This window comes from Cajanus cajan, chromosome 2 (genome assembly GCF_000230855.2).
Source record: "Cajanus cajan strain Asha chromosome 2, NIPB_CcT2T_4, whole genome shotgun sequence".
In the NCBI taxonomy this organism is placed as follows: domain Eukaryota; kingdom Viridiplantae; phylum Streptophyta; class Magnoliopsida; order Fabales; family Fabaceae; genus Cajanus; species Cajanus cajan.
Window position 1 is genome coordinate 58,407,067 of NC_138518.1, and position 19,536 is coordinate 58,426,602.

The following is a 19,536-nucleotide window of genomic DNA, read 5'->3' on the forward strand; positions in this document are numbered from 1 at the left end:
TATAAAATATTCTTATATATGTTTCTAACTATCTCAATCTCTCCCCACCAACCATTAGGCTAACTTTAGTGATTAAGGTTATAAAATTAATTTTTTTTTTATTTTTGTGATTAATAATAATCACGTGGATTAAATATTATTTCTATAAATACTGAGCACTCGGAGGAGTCAGAAGCATGGTTCTTCCTATTTCTCATATTTCTCACTCTTAGTTCCTTCTCACTATGTTCCCTCATGCTTCTTCCTATTTCTCTTATTTCTCACTCTCAGTTCTTTCTCACTATGTTCCCTCTTTTGATTGGGTTAAAACTGATCTAAATCTTGCACCGAAACATGTACATTTTGTATTCTGAAGGACTTGTGAGAGTTTGTGGATAAATATTTTCGGACAGTGCTCTTGCACCCCTAACTTGTTCATTTTTTTTAACATTCATAAATATATGATTATGATTAATTGTAAAAACATTATCATCTTATATGCTAGCAATATATATAAAAAAGGAGATATGAAAAAATTACAAGAAATTATAATAATTAAATTGGGTCTCTATATATATATATATATCATTGTATGTGTCATCATATGGTAACTATTCAGTCCACACTCAATTGAGCTAAATCGAAATTTTTGTCTATGAATACTAAAACAATAAAGAACTTATTATATCCATATAAAGTAAGGATACAGTTCCAGTACATAGCAACAAAGAGAGTTGTCACTACAAGAAAATTTCATATTAGCGAGGGACTATTCCCTCGCTATTTCGTCTCTGATCCCTCGCTAATCAGATTTGCGACGGAATAGTGATGAAATTGCGAGAGACCGTTCCCTCGCTAAATACAGGTAGTTAATTAGCGAGGGATTTAATCCGTCGCCAATCCCTCGCAAAATCCGTTGCCAATCCCTCGCTAAGGTCCTTGCTAATTATATTAAGGATGCTTACTATTTGCTCGCTAATTTGCGGTCAAGCTTCCCCGCTATTCCTTCGCTAAGGGATCGCAAAATATCCCTCTCTAATTTGTAGCTAATCCCTCGCTACTGTTCCCTCACAAACCCCCCTCTATTCCCTTGCTACATTTCTTGGCTAAGGCCTTGCAATTCCCTCGCTGAATATCCCTCGCAGATCCTTCTCTATTCCCTAGCAATATTTCCCTAGCAATTGTCTCGCTATTCCCTCGCAATATTTTCCTAGCAATTGTCTCGCTATTCCCTCGCAATATTTTCCTAGCAATTTTCTCGCTATTCCCTCGCAATATTTTCCTAGCAATTGTCTCGCTATTCCCTCGCAATATTTCCCTAGCAATTTTCTCGCTATTCCCTCGCAATATTTCCCTAGCAATTGTCTCGCTATTCCCTCGCAATATTTCCCTAGCAATTATCTCGCTATTCCCTCGCAATACTTCCCTAGCAATTATCTCGCTATTCCCTCGCAATATTTCCCTAGCAATTGTCTCGCTATTCCTTCGCTATATTTTCCTAGCTATTTGCTCTTTTTTCCCTCGCTATTTTGTCTTTAACATGATATGTCTCGCTATTTCCTAGCAGATCCCTTACTGTTATGTTTTGGTTATCATCGCTAATCCTTTACTATTTTGTCGCAATTTTATTTTTAATATTCATATATTCATCTTTACCTGCATTTTTCATACTATAACTATCATAATTGTTTTGTTTTGATATCAAGATTGTAGTACCTATATTTTGCATATCAAATATATTATTATGTCATCAACTGACATCAAATAAAATAAAAATACTAAAGGCTAACTAAAACAATTCTGAATTACCAACATAATAAAAATATTCAGTACCAACTAACATAATAAAAATACTCAATACCAACTAATATAATAAAACTCTTCAAGTGAGTTAACAATGCTAATGTAAATAAAAAAAAAACTAGAATTCAACATTTTCATTCTTGATTCTTCCCAGGTTTTTTGACTGATGATGGTGATGGCATCTTTAAGGCAGGTAATATCTCTTTCCTCAAAAACTGCATTTGTTCCTGCATTTGTTGTTGCAAAAGTGCTTGCATTTCTGCTTGTGCCTTCATTTGTGCTTGCATTTGTGCTTGCATATCAGCTTGTGCCTTCAATTGTGCCTGCATATATTGTGCTTGTGCCTCCATCTGTGCTTGTAGTTGTGTCTGCAATTGCATTTGGGATTGTGTTTGTAGATTCAATTGTGACTGCATCTGTTCTTGCATTTGAGACATTTGTGTAGCTAATGTAGTGATGTCTTCTCTAACAGGTGTGGTAGAGGGACCTACAACCATCGACAAATCCATGGTGATACAAATGTTTTTCCATATTAAATGTAGTATCCCAATATCGATTCCTACATTTTGCGCATGGACAAGGAATGCGCCCTGATACATCGGCAATTTTCGAGTCTCTTGTAGCAACTCGAATGAAACCATCAACCCCTTGTCTGAATTCTTCATTTACAATCCCTATAGTTGCTTTAATACATTAAAATAATCATGCTTTCAAGAAAGAACACAATGACATAACAAGAAGCTAAATTGGCTTCTTCATAGATATAAAAATCATGTGAGACATGGCTATCAGGAGATTTTTTTAAGAGCACAAACTTCATGCAAAACTGATTTGAGAATTATATAGGCCATGGTAGATGCCACTTTATAAACTCAAACTGATTTGATCTATATTCTAGCTATTCTTCCAAAAAGAAGGAAGAACAAAAAAAACAAGGCAAATTAGAGGCAGAATTATATAGGCCATGTGGTGCTTCAATCTACTTCCCCTTCAACATTTATCACAAAGAGAATCAAATGGGAATACATAGAATAAAAGAGAAACAAATAAAAATTGATTTTGTAATTAAAACACAATGGTCAGAGATTAATAAGACTCACAGTCACGGTCCATTAAAAAATAAATTAAATAAATAAATATTAAATGACAAGCATGGTCCATTAAAAAATAATGGAATTGAAACCAAATTTGCTAGTAATCCAACTTGCAGAAGAAATATTAAAGAAACTCAAAGTCCTCCTCCGACAATGGACTTGGCTATGTATATAATGCTGAACAACAGAAAGTTTTGCACTCACCACAAAGCAAAAGAGAGAGATAAACTAAAATGGCAGAAACTGCAGTGTCCTTGGCCAGTCAGCATTTGCTTCCAAAATTTTGGGAAGCTTTCAATATGCTGAAAGATCTCCCAAAAGAAGTTGCGGACCTTACGGATGAACTGGAGAGCTTTCAAGATTTCATCAATGATGCTGATCAAGTGGCTGAAACTGAACAAGATGGTGGTAGGCGTGATAGAATCAAGAAAAGGGTGATGCGGCTGAGAGAAGTAGCTTTTCGCGTGGAAGATCTCATCGATGAATTTATGATATGTGAGGAAAAGCAACCTGATGATCCTGCAGGATGTGCAGCTTTACCATGTGAGGCTGTTGACTTCATCAAGACTCTGATGCATCGCATTCTAGTAGCATATAAGATTCAGAAAGTTAAGTCCCTTGTTAGTGAAGAAAGAAATGGTTTCAAAAGCCATTTTCCTTTAGAACAAAAACCAAACAGTTCTAGAGGAAATCAAAATGTCACATGGCACAAACTTCGAATGGCTCCTCTTTGCACTGAGGAAGCTGAGGTTGTGGGCTTTGGCAAGCCTAAACATAAATTGAAAGATTGGTTGATAAATGGACGATTAGAGCGCACCGTCATCTTTGTGGTAGGAATGGGAGGACGGGGAAAAACCACTCTTGCCAAGCTGGTTTTTGACGACAAGGAGGTCTTTGAAAGCTTCAAATGTCATGCTTCGATCACAGTGTCTCAATCCTACACTGTAGAAGATCTTCTCAGGAATATGTTGCAAAAGTTTGCGAAAGAAAAAATGAATGTTTCTTCAATGGATCGAATGTCCTTGATAGATAAAGTAAGAGGCCACTTGCGACGTAAAAGGTATGTTATCTTTTTTGATGACGTATGGAATAAGTATTTTTGGGATGAGATTGACTTTGCCCTAATTGATAATAAAAAAGGAAGTAGGATATTAATCACAACCAGAAACGAAGAGGTTGCAGAGTTTTGTAAGAAATCTTCGTTCATTCAAGTGCATAAGCTAGAACCTTTAAGTGAAAAAGAATCGTTGAGATTGTTTTGTAAGAAGGCATTTGAGTATGGATCTGATGGACGTTGTCCAGAAGAACTTAAAGATATTTCTCTTGAAATTGTTAGAAAGTGTAAAGGTTTACCTCTAGCAATTGTAGCTATCAGTGGTCTTTTGTCACAAAAAGAGAAAAATACACTTGAATGGAGACTGTTCAGTCAAAATCTAAGTTTGGCATTGGAGAAGAATTTCGACTTTAGTATAGCAAAAATTTTAAGTTTAAGTTATGATGATTTGCCTAATAGTCTCAGATCATGTTTATTGTATTTTGGAATGTATCCTGAGGACTATGAAATTGAGTCCGATAAACTTATTAGGCAGTGGATAGCCGAAGGGTTTATCAAATCTGAAAGGGGGAAAACATTGGAAGAAGTTGCACAACAAAATTTATTAGAGTTGATCTTTAGAAGTTTGGTGCAAGTATGTTCATTTACCATTGATGGTAAACCTAAACGATGTAGTGTTCATGACTTATTATATGAGATGATCCTTAGAAAAATCAAGGATACAGGATTTGGTCAGTATATTGGTGAGCATGACGATTCCATTTCAAGTGAGATCGTTCGACGCCTGACAATTGCAACAAATTTTGATGATTTACTTGGAAGTATTGAAAGCTCATACATTAGGTCAATTTTATTTATCCCTCTGAAAGAGTTATCTGAAAACTTGGTAAGGATAATCCCTACTAAATACATGTCATTGAAGGTACTCGATTTTGATCATGCTCCATTACATTATGTTCCGGAAGATTTGGGGAATTTAATCAACTTGAAGTATTTAAGCTTGGGACATACAAAAATACAAAGTCTACCAAAATCCATTGGTAAGCTCCAATCCAAAACTTGGAGACCTTGGAAGTGAAAGCAGTAGCAGCGTTTGAGATGCCGGAAGAGATTACAAGGCTTAGAAAGCTTCGTCATCTTCGGGTTAGCCGCAAGTGTTCCTTTGAAGCAGTAAAGCATGGTCTTGGAGGCCTGACATCCCTCGAACAGATACGTACAATGAAAATAGATCCTGATGGAGTTGTGATTCGAGAGCTAGGAAAGCTAAAGAAATTAAGGGATCTATGCTTAAATTATTTTAGCAGAAAACACGGAGTCACTTTATGTTCTTCGATGAATGAGATGCACTCCTTGGAGAAACTACGTATCGAAATAATGGAGATGAATGAAGTGATTGACTTGCCCTATGTGTCACCCCAGCCTACACTTAAGAATCTTTGCTTGAGTGGCAAGTTAGAGAAGTTTCCAAATTGGATTCCAAAGCTCCAAAATCTTGTGAAACTGTCCTTGGCAGGCTCCTTTTTAACTAATGATCCATTGGAATCACTAAAAGATATGCCAAATTTGTTGTTCCTCAACATTAGTGACAATGCTTATCAAGGTTCAGATTTGCATTTTGAGGAAGGAGGGTTTCGGAAACTAAAGAAACTGCAAGTTGATTTTATGGATGATTTGTCTTGGATCAATTTCTATAGGGGAGCACTTCTTTCTTTGGAAACACTTGAGTTATTGGACTTACCCGAACTCAAGGGATTACCAGGCATTCTAGGGTTAGAGAAACTTAGAGTTGTCAGTATTTGGTTCCTGCCAGATGATATTGAGGAAGGAATTTATGAATGTGGAAAGAAAAAGCGCTGGATCGTCCGGTACAAATTCAGTGGTTTTGATTAAAAGTCTGCAAAATTACAGAGATGTGGAGTCATTATAAAGCGTCCAACCTTGCAAATAAATGGTATATTTGCAATTCCTAAAATGATTTCTTTACTTTTGCCTCCCTTTTTCTTGATTTTCTTATAGTTTATGCTTTATTTTTCTGTCTCTACATCACTCATACAAGTTAGGGATAAAATCTTCTAATAAGTATTAAGATATTATATGGTGTTGGTACGTACAAGGCTTCAACAGCAATAGTTGCCGTTATTTGTTAAAAATAGCCTCTTCATTATAATGCCTGTTGTAATATTTTGCTCTGAATTGCTAGGTAGTGGGTTTAATTAAGTTCAACAGGATTGAATTTTTTATTTCCATGTTGATAAGGGTCACGAATTCTCTGTTTTATAAATTCCCACTTTTTTGTTGTGTTTTTCTTCATTCTACTTGGTGTTATTGTATTGATGATAGATTGATAGTAAATATAATGGATAAAACTCAAGTAAGATGCAATTTATAATAGCCAGTCCAAATATAATGGGTGTAATATATCTAGTTTGGACTTGGTGGGTAAATGTATTTCTAGCTTAATCAGGCAGGGGTCACCCTTAAGGACTTTTGGACTACATATAATTAGTGTAACCCCATGGTGTCTGACTAGCTGTGAAGAAATAAAGAAATAATATCTGAAGGTTTTAGTATAAACTTGTATTGGATGGGGCTGATCCTACATAAATGAGCTCTCTGGAAAAGCATTTTGCACAGTCTCAATAATTTTTGTTGTCTTTTGCAACTCGATCTGTTGAAAATATAGGAAAATGAATCCTCACTAATTATTTTTTCTTTCTATGCTACAGCTTAGATAGGAGATTAAAAATGCTTGAACTCGTAAACAGATAAGGTAGAGTTGTGTATTTAGATTCTTCAAGGATGGACCAACCAAGCCATTCACATTAGGTGCAAGCACAGAGACCGACTAAAGAGGCAAGTAAATTCTTACAATAGCTTCCTTCCTTTTTTTTTCTTTTTTTTTTTCAGCTTATTTGTTGGTGTTACTATGGATTTGTTTGTACAAATTTCTTTGATAACACTTCCCGGAGAAAAAGAAAAAGATAAAATAAAATATATTTTTCAAAAAATTAACATTAACTTATGTATAAATTAATTTGAAGGAATTCTCTCATTAATTTCTCTAAAGACTTATTTTTAATTTGTGCATAAGTTAGTTTTAGTTTATCGAAAGCTTATTTACTTTTTCCTTCCATTTTTTTCCTCCTAAATGTGTTTTAGGAGAGGTTTATTCAAATAGGCTCATATATATAAGATCTCATTCATTTGTTACCAAGTCACATTATTTCTGGCATTAACAAAATTTGTAGCAAGGTTCTTTGTAAGTTATGATTATATTTTCTACATATCTTGTACCAGTTGGTGGATTCAAGATAGGAAGAAAATCTGGAGAGTGGACAACATCTAATTTTCATTCATACTTACCATGAGAAAACTACCTCACCTAGGCCTGCAGGTATCTACCATCAGTGCTCAATAAAACTCAATGGATTGTATAACTTGAATTCCATCTTTATTGATAAAGAAGTACTACATTCTTTGAGAAAACTCAAACGTACCCTCTGGCATTCAACACTTAGAAAAACTTGAAGATCGGATATGCCAGCTGAATTGGAGCAGAGCATTGCTCCCAATGGAGGACAAGAGCATTGGATGATCCAACATGTTGATAAGTGTAGATTTTACTTGAATTTCGTGTTTGAGTTAACACTTATTCATCATGATTTTAATAGAAAATCTTCAACTTATCCCCTATTTTTATTCATCTTAGTAGTAACACTTATTGTACAGTGATTAAGTTATTTTGTTGAGAGTTAATGGTTTTTATTAGAGTTATATTGTTCCTTGTTTTGTAGGTCCTGGAAGCTAAAAGTTTGGAGAATTTAGGAGCCAAACAGCTAAGCTCTTTGAAAAGAGCTGAGCGCTTTCATGGCTTCAAGCATCAGTGGAGCAGGGGAACCAAATAGCTCAGTCATTTGTGGTTTGGTCCCAGGGATGCATTTCAGACACAGAGGCCCGGGTGCTCAACGGTTTCAAAACGGCTTAGCCCTTGGAGTTACTTTACAATGAAGAATTCTCCAAATCGCTCAACCATTTCCAACAGGTTGAGTGGTTCCCTCTCTCTCTTCCATGCTCTGTTTTAATTTTCAACACATATAAGGACAGAGGGAATAGAAAGAATAAAAAAAAAGAGTTGAAGAACGATTTCGAGGTCCAAGAGCCCACTAGGAATGGGGCTTCTAAAGGTTTCCTTTCTTTTTCTACACCTCGTTCTCTATAATTTATAGATTGATTTTCTTCATCACGAGGAGTTGATCTTCTTTTGTAGTTGGGATTAAATGTTATTCATCAAACTCTTATGTATTCCTTTTGATTCATGTACATATAATGATTTATTATTCTATATCAATGATTTTGATTATGTTCTTAACACTACAAGAAAAATGCATCGGAAAAAGGGATTTGCATCTATCGGAAAAAGGGGCATCGGAAAAAAAAATCCGTCAGAAATTTTTGATGGATATATCCGTCGAAAATTATTTAAAAATCTTTATGTGATTCCAATGGATAAATTAATTTTAATTAATTTATTAAAATTAATTGTCTTGTAGAATTTAATGAAAGTCCAAAGTCTCAAAAAACTCCAATCTGGTTGGGTGTTTGAAAAAGGACCGAGCCATTTCCAAAGGGTTATGTCGTTTCAAAAGGGTTGGGTGTTTGATCCTTATTCTTTTCAATAATTAAAAAATGCAACTGTTTTCTAATTATGCAGAGTGAAATTGATAATCACACCTCCACCAAACCGAGATATGATTATTCCAAAATGGAATCCTCCACACCAATGCATTGTCGTTGTATGACTAATGAGTAATAAGCATAATTTTAAAAGCTGGATTGGTCATCAAATCGATTAAGATACTGGATCAATGAATTAGAGGCTTAATTGATAAATTACTAATTGATTCGCATCACTTAGTTTCTATTAATTGTTTTAAAAAAATTCATGCTATATATATTTTATACTTATAAATTTTAATAAATTCATATCGCATCTTAAATTTTAATTTTTATCTTATTTAAAATTATCTTTATTTTTATTTTGTATAAAGAAATACATGAAAAAGTTATCTGTTAAACTATATAAATTAATAAAAATTAAAAATATAAATAATATGTGTGTATATATATATATATATATATATATTAATATACTTGTAATTGGTATTACAAAATAATACATGTAATATTTGCATATATATATATATATATTATAAAATATATTTTAAAATTAATAATATACTATAAAAGTTATTTAAGTTATACTTATTACAAACATTGGAATTAATAGGTGGTCATTGTAGTATTTAATATGATTCTTCATGCTCCTGATAAGTGTCAATTTTACTTAAATAACTTAACTCTTTTTGACACTTATTTAACTAGTTTTGAAAGAAATTTGTGTTTTACCCCTAAACTATTACAAAATTCGAAAGAGTTGTATAAACTAGTTAGTTTATAAAGAGTTGATGAAAATTTTACTTAAACTCTTGTTTTATGTCTTGTAGAATTTAATGAAGGTCCAAAGTCTCAAAAAACTCCAATCTGTTTGGGTGTTTGGAAAAGGACCGAGACATTTCCAAACGGTTAAGTTGTTTCAAAAGGGTTGGGGTTCAACAATTTATCAAACTCTCATGTACTCCTTTTGATTTATATATATGATAATCTATTATTCAATGTTAGTTATTTTGATTCTGACTCCATTCTTTATGCTCAAGTGACTTGATTACTCATCTTTGATCTTTGATTTGAATTTTGGTTGAAAAATATTTTCTAAATCTAATTTTGAATCAAATCACCTAACAACTCTAAAGATTAGGAATAGATTTGAAGTTGTTAGTTAAACAAGTTCTTAAACTTAATGTAAGGTTTCTAATTTGATAAATAAAAGAATTATTTATTGAGTTAGACTCCTTGGAATTTCTAAATGCAAGAAATTTATTTGGAATGATCTTAAAGAATTCAATAACATTAGATGATAGAAATCATATATAGATGATCTTAGGAGAACATAAGGGTGAGATTGGTGAAACTCAATTACAATAGCTTTACATACCATTATTTTTCAATTTTACCATCGCTTTGTTATTATCTTTTAATAATTCTAATATTGAAACATGAACTACATCATATTTATGATATCTGTGAATCTTTCTATTTCAAGCTTTTACTAGGATATCATAAATTATAAATATTTTCCTAGTCTCTAGGTTTGACAACCCGTATTTAATTTCGATGCTATAGTGACTCGGTATACTTGTTTCAAAATCTCATCACTCCCACGAGTAGGGTTTTATTCTCATAGATTGTGTTTTCCTTTGATTTTTTTTAAAAGCAATAAACAAAATCTCTGCAGTTGAATTGGTCTAACCCTTCTGTTCAACGGGTCCGACTGGCCGGTTGGTTATGTGGGACTTCAACAGCAATAGTTACCGTTGTTTTGTTTTAAATTTTCGTTTTTTGTGGTGTATTTTTTGATTCACTAGGTGGTATTGATGACAGTAAATATCATGGACAAACCTTATTTAAGGGAGTGAAGGTCAGCAATGTAGGATGCAATTTATGATGGACAGTGTTGCAGGACTTGGGGCAATATAGTTCTATTAATATTCAGGCTGGCAGGTATTAATATTCAGGCAGGTGTGACTAAGGATTTTCGGACTTAACAATTCAAAACGTGGTCCTTCCTATATCTGGTGCAACTCCTTACTGTTTCATGCAGCTCTATGAAGCAATAAAAAAATAATAGCTCAAACTTTTGGTTTAAATGTGTAATGGAAGGCACTAATGATCCTGTTGAAAAGTCAAATATATCCTGTTGAAAAGTCAAATATAGTGGCTGCCAATGAAATCAATTTTGGCAGGCCACCGAAATCAAAATTGGAGGCACAGTAATCAAATTGAATTTGGAAACCGAATTCCAAATTTGGGGCCACCGAAATTTGAGCGTTCACACTACAATCCGTGCTTATAAATAGCAAGCCACTCCGTTCATTTTATGCAATCCAACGAAAGCATAAACACATATAAGAAAATTGAGAGAGAGAGAAGCTCTTAATTTTTCTGGGTGTAGTTGGGTCGTGGGTTGTGAGTGGTTGTGAGTATTTTGAGAGATTGTGAGTGTTTTGTAAACACTGTTTATATTTCCCTTTTCAGTAAAATATCTGCAGCAGCCCGGAGACGTAGGCAGTATTGGCCGAACTCCGTTATCAATATTGTGTGTGCTATTTGTCCACAATTATTTTGCTCCATTCTCAAATTTGAAGATATGGGAAAGATCAGCGTAATTTTTTCCTAACAACTGGTATCAGAGCTGGTTGTTTCTGTTAAACTTTGGCAAGAGTACTATTCATGTGAATAGTATTTTTCGTGAATAGTACTATTCACGTGAATAGTGAATAGCTCATCGAAATTGCTGGAGAGAATACTGTTCATATGAATAGTATTTTACTATTCACGTGAATAGTGAATAGTGTAAATTGGTCAACGTTACCAATTTGTCGGCAGAAGCGATCCGAGAAGTCAGATTTGAGTGGGAGCAATGGCGGCAGATGAAGGAAAGGTGAAAATTGAAAAGTTCGATGGTGCGGACTTTAGCTTTTGGAAGATGCAGATCGAAGATTACCTGTACCAGAAAAAGCTACATCAACCTCTCGAAGGAAAGAAACCAGAGGGCATGAAGGATGATGAATGGTTCCTTCTTGATAGACAAGCCCTTGGAGTTATCCGCTTGACATTATCTCGTAATGTTGCTTTCAATATTGCAAAGGAAAAGACCACGGTGGGTCTTATGACGGCTCTTTCCAGTATGTATGAAAAGCCGTCAGCCTCAAACAAAGTTCACTTGATGAGGCGGTTGTTTAACTTGCGGATGGCGGAAGGCGCATCAGTAGCGCAACACTTAAATGAACTCAGTACAGTCACAACCCAGTTGAGTTCAGTTGGAATTGAATTTGACGATGAAGTACGAGCATTGATACTTTTGTCTTCTCTACCAGAAAGTTGGAATGCTACTGTCACAGCTGTGAGTAGCTCATCGGGAAGCAATAAGTTGAAATCAGATGATGTTCGTGATCTGGTTCTCAGTGAAGAGATCCGACGGAGAGAGTCGGGTGAATCCTCAACCTCTTCAGTATTACATACAGAGTCAAGAGGGAGGGCTCCAACCAGAGGAAATGGACGTGGAAAATCAAGGGATAACAGGTCCAAATCCAGAAATCATCGTAGTTCTAACAACTCAAAAACTATCAAGTGTTGGAACTGTGGGCAGACCGGGCACTACAAAAATCAGTGCAAGAATGCACCGAAGAATCAGGAGGCGAAAGCAGAGGCAAATATTGCTTCTACCTCAGGAAGAGATGATGCATTAATATGCTCTTTGGAGAGCAAGGAGGAGTCTTGGGTGTTAGACTCTGGAGCATCTTTCCACGCTACTTCGCAGAGAGAATTCTTCGAGAATTATGTTCCCGGAAACCTTGGTAAAGTCTACCTTGGTAATGAACAATCTTGTGAGATTGTTGGAAAAGGTGTAGTGAAGATTAAGCTAAAAGGGTCTGTATGGGAATTGAAGAATGTCAGACATATTCCCGACCTAACGAAGAACTTAATCTCAGTAGGCCAGTTGGCCAGTGAAGGCTACACAACGACCTTCCATGGTGATGATTGGAAGATTTCCAAGGGTGCAATGACGATTGCTCGTGGTAAAAAGAGCGGTACTCTTTACAAAACAGCAGGAGCATGTTATTTAATTGCAATTGCAGCAAATGACAATCCCAATCTATGGCACCAGAGACTTGGCCATATGAGTGAGAAAGGGATGAAGATTATGCACTCTAAAGGAAAATTACCAGGTCTTCAGTCAGTGGAAATTGACATGTGTGAAGACTGTATACTTGGAAAGCAGAAAAGAGTCAGCTTTCAGACAAGTGGAAGAACCCCAAAGAAGGAGAAACTCGAGCTTGTTCACTCCGATGTGTGGGGTCCAACGACTGTCTCATCCATCAGTGGGAAGCAATACTTCGTGACTTTTATTGATGATCACTCTCGGAAAGTATGGGTATACTTTCTAAAACATAAGTCAGATGTATTTGAGGCTTTCAAGATATGGAAAGCCATGGTTGAAAATGAGACAGGATTGAAGATTAAAAAGCTCAGAACCGACAATGGTGGTGAATATGAAGACACCAGATTCAAGAAGTTCTGCTATGAGCACGGAATCAGAATGGAAAGAACCGTGCCTGGTACACCGCAACACAATGGTGTAGCTGAGCGGATGAACCGAACGTTGACTGAGAGAGCCAGAAGCTTGCGTATGCAGTCAGACTTACCAAAACAGTTTTGGGCAGAAGCAGTCAACACAGCAGCATACTTGATCAACCGAGGTCCATCGGTACCATTGGAGTATAGAATACCAGAAGAGGTATGGAGCGGAAAGGAGGTAAAACTCACACATCTTAAAGTTTTCGGTTGCGTAGCATATGTGCACATCAGTGATCAAGGCAGAAATAAGCTTGATCCCAAATCGAAGAAGTGCACTCTCATCGGTTATGGTGAAGATGAGTTTGGCTATCGCCTATGGGATGATGAAAACAGAAAGATGATCCGCAGCAGAGATGTTATCTTCAATGAGAGAGTGATGTACAAGGACAGACATAACACTGATGCCAGTAACTCAGAAGAGAGTAGGCCAGTGTATGCAGAGGTGGATGATGTCCCAGAAAGTCCTATAGTTGAAACTCCTCAGCCAGAGGAATCAACGGAACAAAGTTGTGAACAACAATCTGACACACCAGAGTCTTCAACTTCAGCTCCTGTGAGGAGATCATCCCGGCCTCATGTACCTAACAGGAGATACATGAACTATATGTTGCTGACTGATGGAGGTGAGCCTGAAGATTATGATGAAGCATGTCAGGCCACAGATGCCAGCAAGTGGGAGCATGCCATGAAGGACGAAATGAAGTCTTTGATCTCAAATCAGACGTGGGAACTAGCTGAGTTACCCAGAGATAAGAAAGCACTTCACAACAAATGGGTGTATCGAGTAAAAGAGGAGCATGATGGCTCCAAAAGATACAAAGCTCGATTAGTAGTCAAAGGATTCCAGCAAAAGGAAGGAGTTGACTATACAGAGATTTATTCTCCAGTTGTGAAGCTCAATACAATCAGAACAGTGTTGAGCATTGTTGCTAGTGAAGAGCTCTACCTAGAGCAGTTAGATGTGAAGACTGCATTTCTTCATGGAGATCTAGATGAGGAGATATACATGCACCAACCAGAAGGCTTCTCAGAGAAAGGAAAAGAGAATATGGTGTGCAGGTTGAAGAAGAGCTTGTATGGTCTGAAACAAGCTCCAAGACAGTGGTACAAGAAGTTTGATGGCTTCATGCACAAAGAAGGCTTCCATAAGTGCAATGCTGACCACTGTTGCTACTTCAAGAGATATAAGTCCAGTTATATCATTCTGCTACTTTATGTTGATGATATGTTAGTAGCTGGTTTAGATATGGATGAGATAAGAAGCTTGAAGCAGCGATTGTCAAGAGAATTTGACATGAAGGACTTAGGTCCTGCAAAGAAGATTCTTGGAATGCAAATCACGAGAGATAAGCAAAGAGGGATTTTGCAGTTATCTCAAGCAGAGTACATCAACCGTGTTTTGCAAAGATTTAACATGGGCGATGCCAAGCCAGTTAGTACACCTTTGGCTAGTCATTTTCGCCTATCCAAGGATCAGTCTCCTCAGACGGAGGAAGAAAGATATTTTATGGCTAAAGTTCCATATGCTTCAGCCATTGGAAGTTTGATGTACGCAATGGTCTGTACAAGGCCAGATATTGGCCATGCAGTGGGAGTTGTTAGCAGGTTTATGTCGAATCCAGGAAAAGCTCATTGGGAAGCAGTTAAATGGATTTTGAGGTATCTACGAGGCACCACAGAAAGATGTTTGCACTTTGGTAAAGGCAAAATAAAGGTGCAAGGATATGTAGATGCAGACTATGGAGGTGAAGTCGATCACCGAAGAAGTACCACCGGTTACATTTTTACTGTTGGTACTACAGCTGTTAGTTGGATGTCGCAGGTACAGAAAATTGTGGCTTTATCCACTACAGAAGCTGAGTACGTAGCAGTGACAGAAGCCAGTAAAGAATTGATATGGCTTCAGGGTTTGTTAACAGAGCTGGGATTCATCCAAGAGAAGAGTGTTTTGCATAGTGATAGTCAGAGTGCAATACATCTGGCAAAGAATTCAGCATTTCATTCTAGGACAAAACACATCGATATCCGTTATCACTTTATCAGATCTCTGCTAGAGGATGAGGTGTTAACATTGAAGAAGATCTTAGGAAGCAGGAACCCAGCAGACATGTTGACAAAGGTGGTGACCATTGACAAACTGAAGTTGTGCTCAACTTCAGTTGGCCTGCTAGAGTAACAGACCAGGGAAGGCTGCTACATTGATTAAAGTGTGAAGACAGATTGAAATCAGTCTTCAAGTGGGAGATTGTTGAAAAGTCAAATATAGTGGCTGCCAATGAAATCAATTTTGGCAGGCCACCGAAATCAAAATTGGAGGCACAGTAATCAAATTGAATTTGGAAACCGAATTCCAAATTTGAGGCCACCGAAATTTGAGCGTTCACACTACAATCCGTGCTTATAAATAGCAAGTCACTCCGTTCATTTTATGCAATCCAACGAAAGCATAAACACATATAAGAAAATTGAGAGAGAGAGAAGCTCTTAATTTTTCTGGGTGTAGTTGGGTCGTGGGTTGTGAGTGGTTGTGAGTATTTTGAGAGATTGTGAGTGTTTTGTAAACACTGTTTATATTTCCCTTTTCAGTAAAATATCTGCAGCAGCCCGGAGACGTAGGCAGTATTGGCCGAACTCCGTTATCAATATTGTGTGTGCTATTTGTCCACAATTATTTTGCTCCATTCTCAAATTTGAAGATATGGGAAAGATCAGCGTAATTTTTTCCTAACAGATCCTACATATATACGAGTTCACTAGAAAAGCACTTTGCACGGAGAGTTCTATGCTGTTAACTTATTCCCTCTTTTGTAACATCATATCAAGAATTAGTACTCTGGAATTCCAGTGAAAATCCTGAAATTGACTCCACGAAAAAATAATGCTGACAAGCACCAAACAACACGCACGTTCTCCATAACATATATTATTGTTTAAATGCATTGATTGGAAGATTAGCTAAATCACAATATTTTCACGACTTGCTCTACAATATTTTTGTGGTACATTGAATCAGATTTGAAACTGTATTTAAACAGATCCAGATTGACCCATAATCTGCTTTTATTGTCTGATGCGAAGACTTTTTATGACATGACATGATATTTAACAATATTATATGAGCAACTTATTTAAAATTGGGTAGCGTGATATGATATGGATATGGAGACAACTAATCAACATTAACAAATTGCAAAGTCAGTTCTAGCAACCATGCACGTTCCCACCTGTGTCTGAAACTTGGCCAGCGCTCATGTGAGTCAAACTAGCTACCATGTGTTTTTGGACAAGTGGATGATATTTTAATTTGGCCGTGCCAAATTTTATGACTAAAACCACTATTAAGAGATGTTTTGCACTCACCACAAATACAAAACCAAAAAAGAGAGCTAGATTGAAATGGCAGAAACTGCAGTGTCCTTGGCTCGTGAGCATTTGCTTCCAAAACTTGTTGAAGCCGTGAAAATGCTTAGAGACCTCCCAAAAGAAGTTGAAGACATTACAGAAGAACTAGAGAGCTTTCAAGATTTCATCAATGATGCTGATAAAGTGGCTGAAGCTGAAGAAGGTGATGCTAAGCGTAATAGAATAAAAAAAAGGGTGATGCGACTGAGAGAAGCAGCTTTTCGCATGGAAGATGTCATTGATGAATATAAGATCATTGAAAATGAGGAAAAACACCTTGATGACCCTCAATGTGCAGCTTTACTATGCGAGGCTGTTGACTTTCTCAAAACTCTCATCCCTCGCCTTCAAATAGCATATAATCTTCGGGATGTTAAATCACTTGTTTCTGCTGAAAGAGATGGCTTCCAAAGGCAATTTCCTTTAGAACCAAGAACAAGCGGTTTTAGAGGAAATAAAAATGTGCCATGGCTCAAACTTCGAATGGATCCTCTCTTTATTAAGGAAGATGAGGTAGTGGGCCTTGACAGCCATAGACTTGTTTTGAAAAATTTGTTGACAAAGGGACGACAAGAACGCACAGTCATCTCCGTTGTAGGAATTCCAGGAGTGGGAAAAACCACTCTTGCAAAGCAAGTCTTTGACAAGGTCTATAAGGACTTCGAGTGCCATGCATCGATCACAGTGTCGCAATACTACGATGTAGAAGCATTGCTAAGGGATATGTTGGACAAGCTTTGCTGCGACAGCATGAAGGATCTTCCTCCGAATGCTTCTCGGATGGATCGAAGGTCGTTGATCGAAGAAATCCAAAAGCAGTTGCGGAACAAGAGGTACGTTGTGCTTTTTGATGACGTGTGGGAAGAAAAATTTTGGGATGACATTGAATCTGTTGTGATAGATGATCACAATAAAAGTAGGATATTAATCACAACTAGGTACGAGGAAGTTGCGGACTTTTGTAAGAAATCTTCGTTTATTGAAGTGCATAAGCTAGAAGAACCATTAAGTAAGGAAGAATGTTACAGATTGTTCTATAACAAGGCATTTAAGTATGGTTCTGATGGATGTTGTCCAGAAGAGCTTAAAGATATATCTGTTGAAATTGTTAGAAAGTGTAAAGGTTTACCTCTAGCAATTGTGGCCATTGGTGGTCTTTTATCCCAGAAAGATAAAAGTGCACACGAATGGAGATTGTTTAGTCAAAATCTAAGTTTAAAGTTGGAAAGGAATTCTGAGTTAAATAGTATAACTAGAATTTTAAGTCTAAGTTATGAAGATTTGCCTTACAATCTTAAACCATGTCTATTGTATTTTGGAATGTATCCTGAAGACTATGAAGTTAAATGTAGTAGATTGATTAGTCAGTGGGTAGGTGAAGGGCTTGTCAAACATGAAATCGGAAAAACTTTGGAAGAAGTTGCACAACAAGATTTATCAGGGTTGATCCGTAGAAGTTTGGTGCAAGTATCTTCATTTAGCATTGATGGCAAAGTTACAGGATGTCGTGTTCATGACTTAATACATGACATGATCCTTAGAAAAGTGAAGGAAACTGGGTTTTGTCAATATTTTGATGAGCATAATCAATTAATGTCAAGTGGGATCGTTAGACGCTTAACAATAACAGCAGGTTCCTATGATTTGATTAGAGTTGAAAGATCACACATTCGGTCAATTCTAATTTTTACAAAGGAAATTTTATGTGAACACTTGATGGGCAAAATCCTTGCAAAATACATGCCGTTGAAGGTACTTGATTTTGGTTATGCTCAATTCAGTCAATTGTATGATGTTCCTGAAAATTTGGGGAATTTAATCCACTTGAAGTATCTAAGCTTCAGGTATACACGGATACAAAGTCTCCCAAAATCTATTGGTAAGCTCCAAAACTTGGAGACCTTGGATGTACGAAATACATTTGTGTCTTACATAGCAAAGGAGATTAGCAAACTTAGAAAGCTGCGTCATCTTCTGGGTGATACACTATCTTCCATTGAAGTAATGGATAGTCTTGGAAGCATGACATCCCTTGAAAAGATACGTGTACTCAAAATAGATCCTGACGGATTGGTGATTAAAGAGCTAGGAAAGTTAAAGCACTTAAAGGATTTGAGGATTGCTAGTTTTAGGGAAGAACACACAAACACTCTATGTGCCTCAATACATGAGATGCAATTAGAGGCACTACATATTTATGAGCCTCTTTGGATAAAAATTAGACTCTATCCAGAAGATGACAATGAAATAATTGACTTGCCCTTTATGTCATCCCTATCTACACTTAGGAAGCTTTGCTTAAATGGGAAGTTAAAAAAGTTACCAAATTGGATTCCTCAGCTTCAAAATCTTGTGAAATTATCTTTGAAGAATTCCAAGTTAACTAAGGATCCATTGGAATCACTGGAAGATATGCCAAATTTATTGTTCCTCTCTATCAGTTCTCATGCTTACGTAGGTGAAACTATGCATTTTCAAGATGGAGGGTTTCAAAAACTAAAGGAGCTAGAGCTTATATATTTGTCCAAATTGAATTCCATCTTTATTGGAAGAGGAGCACTACATTCTTTGAAAAAGCTTCAATTAGAAAAAATCCAACATCTCAAGACAGTACCCTATGGCATTCAACACTTAGAGAAACTTGAAGTTCTCAATATCAGGTATATGCCATATGAATTTGAGCAGAGCATTGCTGACGATGGAGGACAAGAGCATTGGATGATCCAACATGTGCCCTGTGTACAAATTACAAACTTGTCGACTTTCCCAAAGAGAGAGTCAGTTTCAAAAGTCCAATAATGTCCAGATTTCTATATAAAAAAGGTGTTTTCATTTTCCGTCTTATTAATATATATATATATATATAGATCGACAGGCAAACATTATTTTTAATATTAAAATAATGCAATTGTTTTCTAAATGTAATCCTTTGGAATTCTATTGAAAAAT

At 36.3% G+C, this 19,536-nt stretch overlaps 1 protein-coding gene and 1 pseudogene across 1 annotated transcript; both read left to right on the top strand.

The window, feature by feature from the left end:
* The first annotated feature begins 2,955 nt into the window (after positions 1 to 2,955).
* LOC109806355 (disease resistance protein RPM1-like) lies at positions 2,956 to 7,950 on the top strand (annotated as a pseudogene).
* Positions 7,951 to 16,457: 8,507 nt separating this feature from the next.
* LOC114914902 (disease resistance protein RPM1-like) lies at positions 16,458 to 19,403 on the top strand. The gene has a single exon (XM_083068526.1). It carries the CDS (start codon positions 16,582 to 16,584, stop codon positions 19,384 to 19,386), a length of 2,805 nt encoding a protein of 934 aa, XP_082924652.1. The 5' UTR covers positions 16,458 to 16,581; the 3' UTR covers positions 19,387 to 19,403.
* The last annotated feature ends 133 nt before the right edge of the window (positions 19,404 to 19,536 follow it).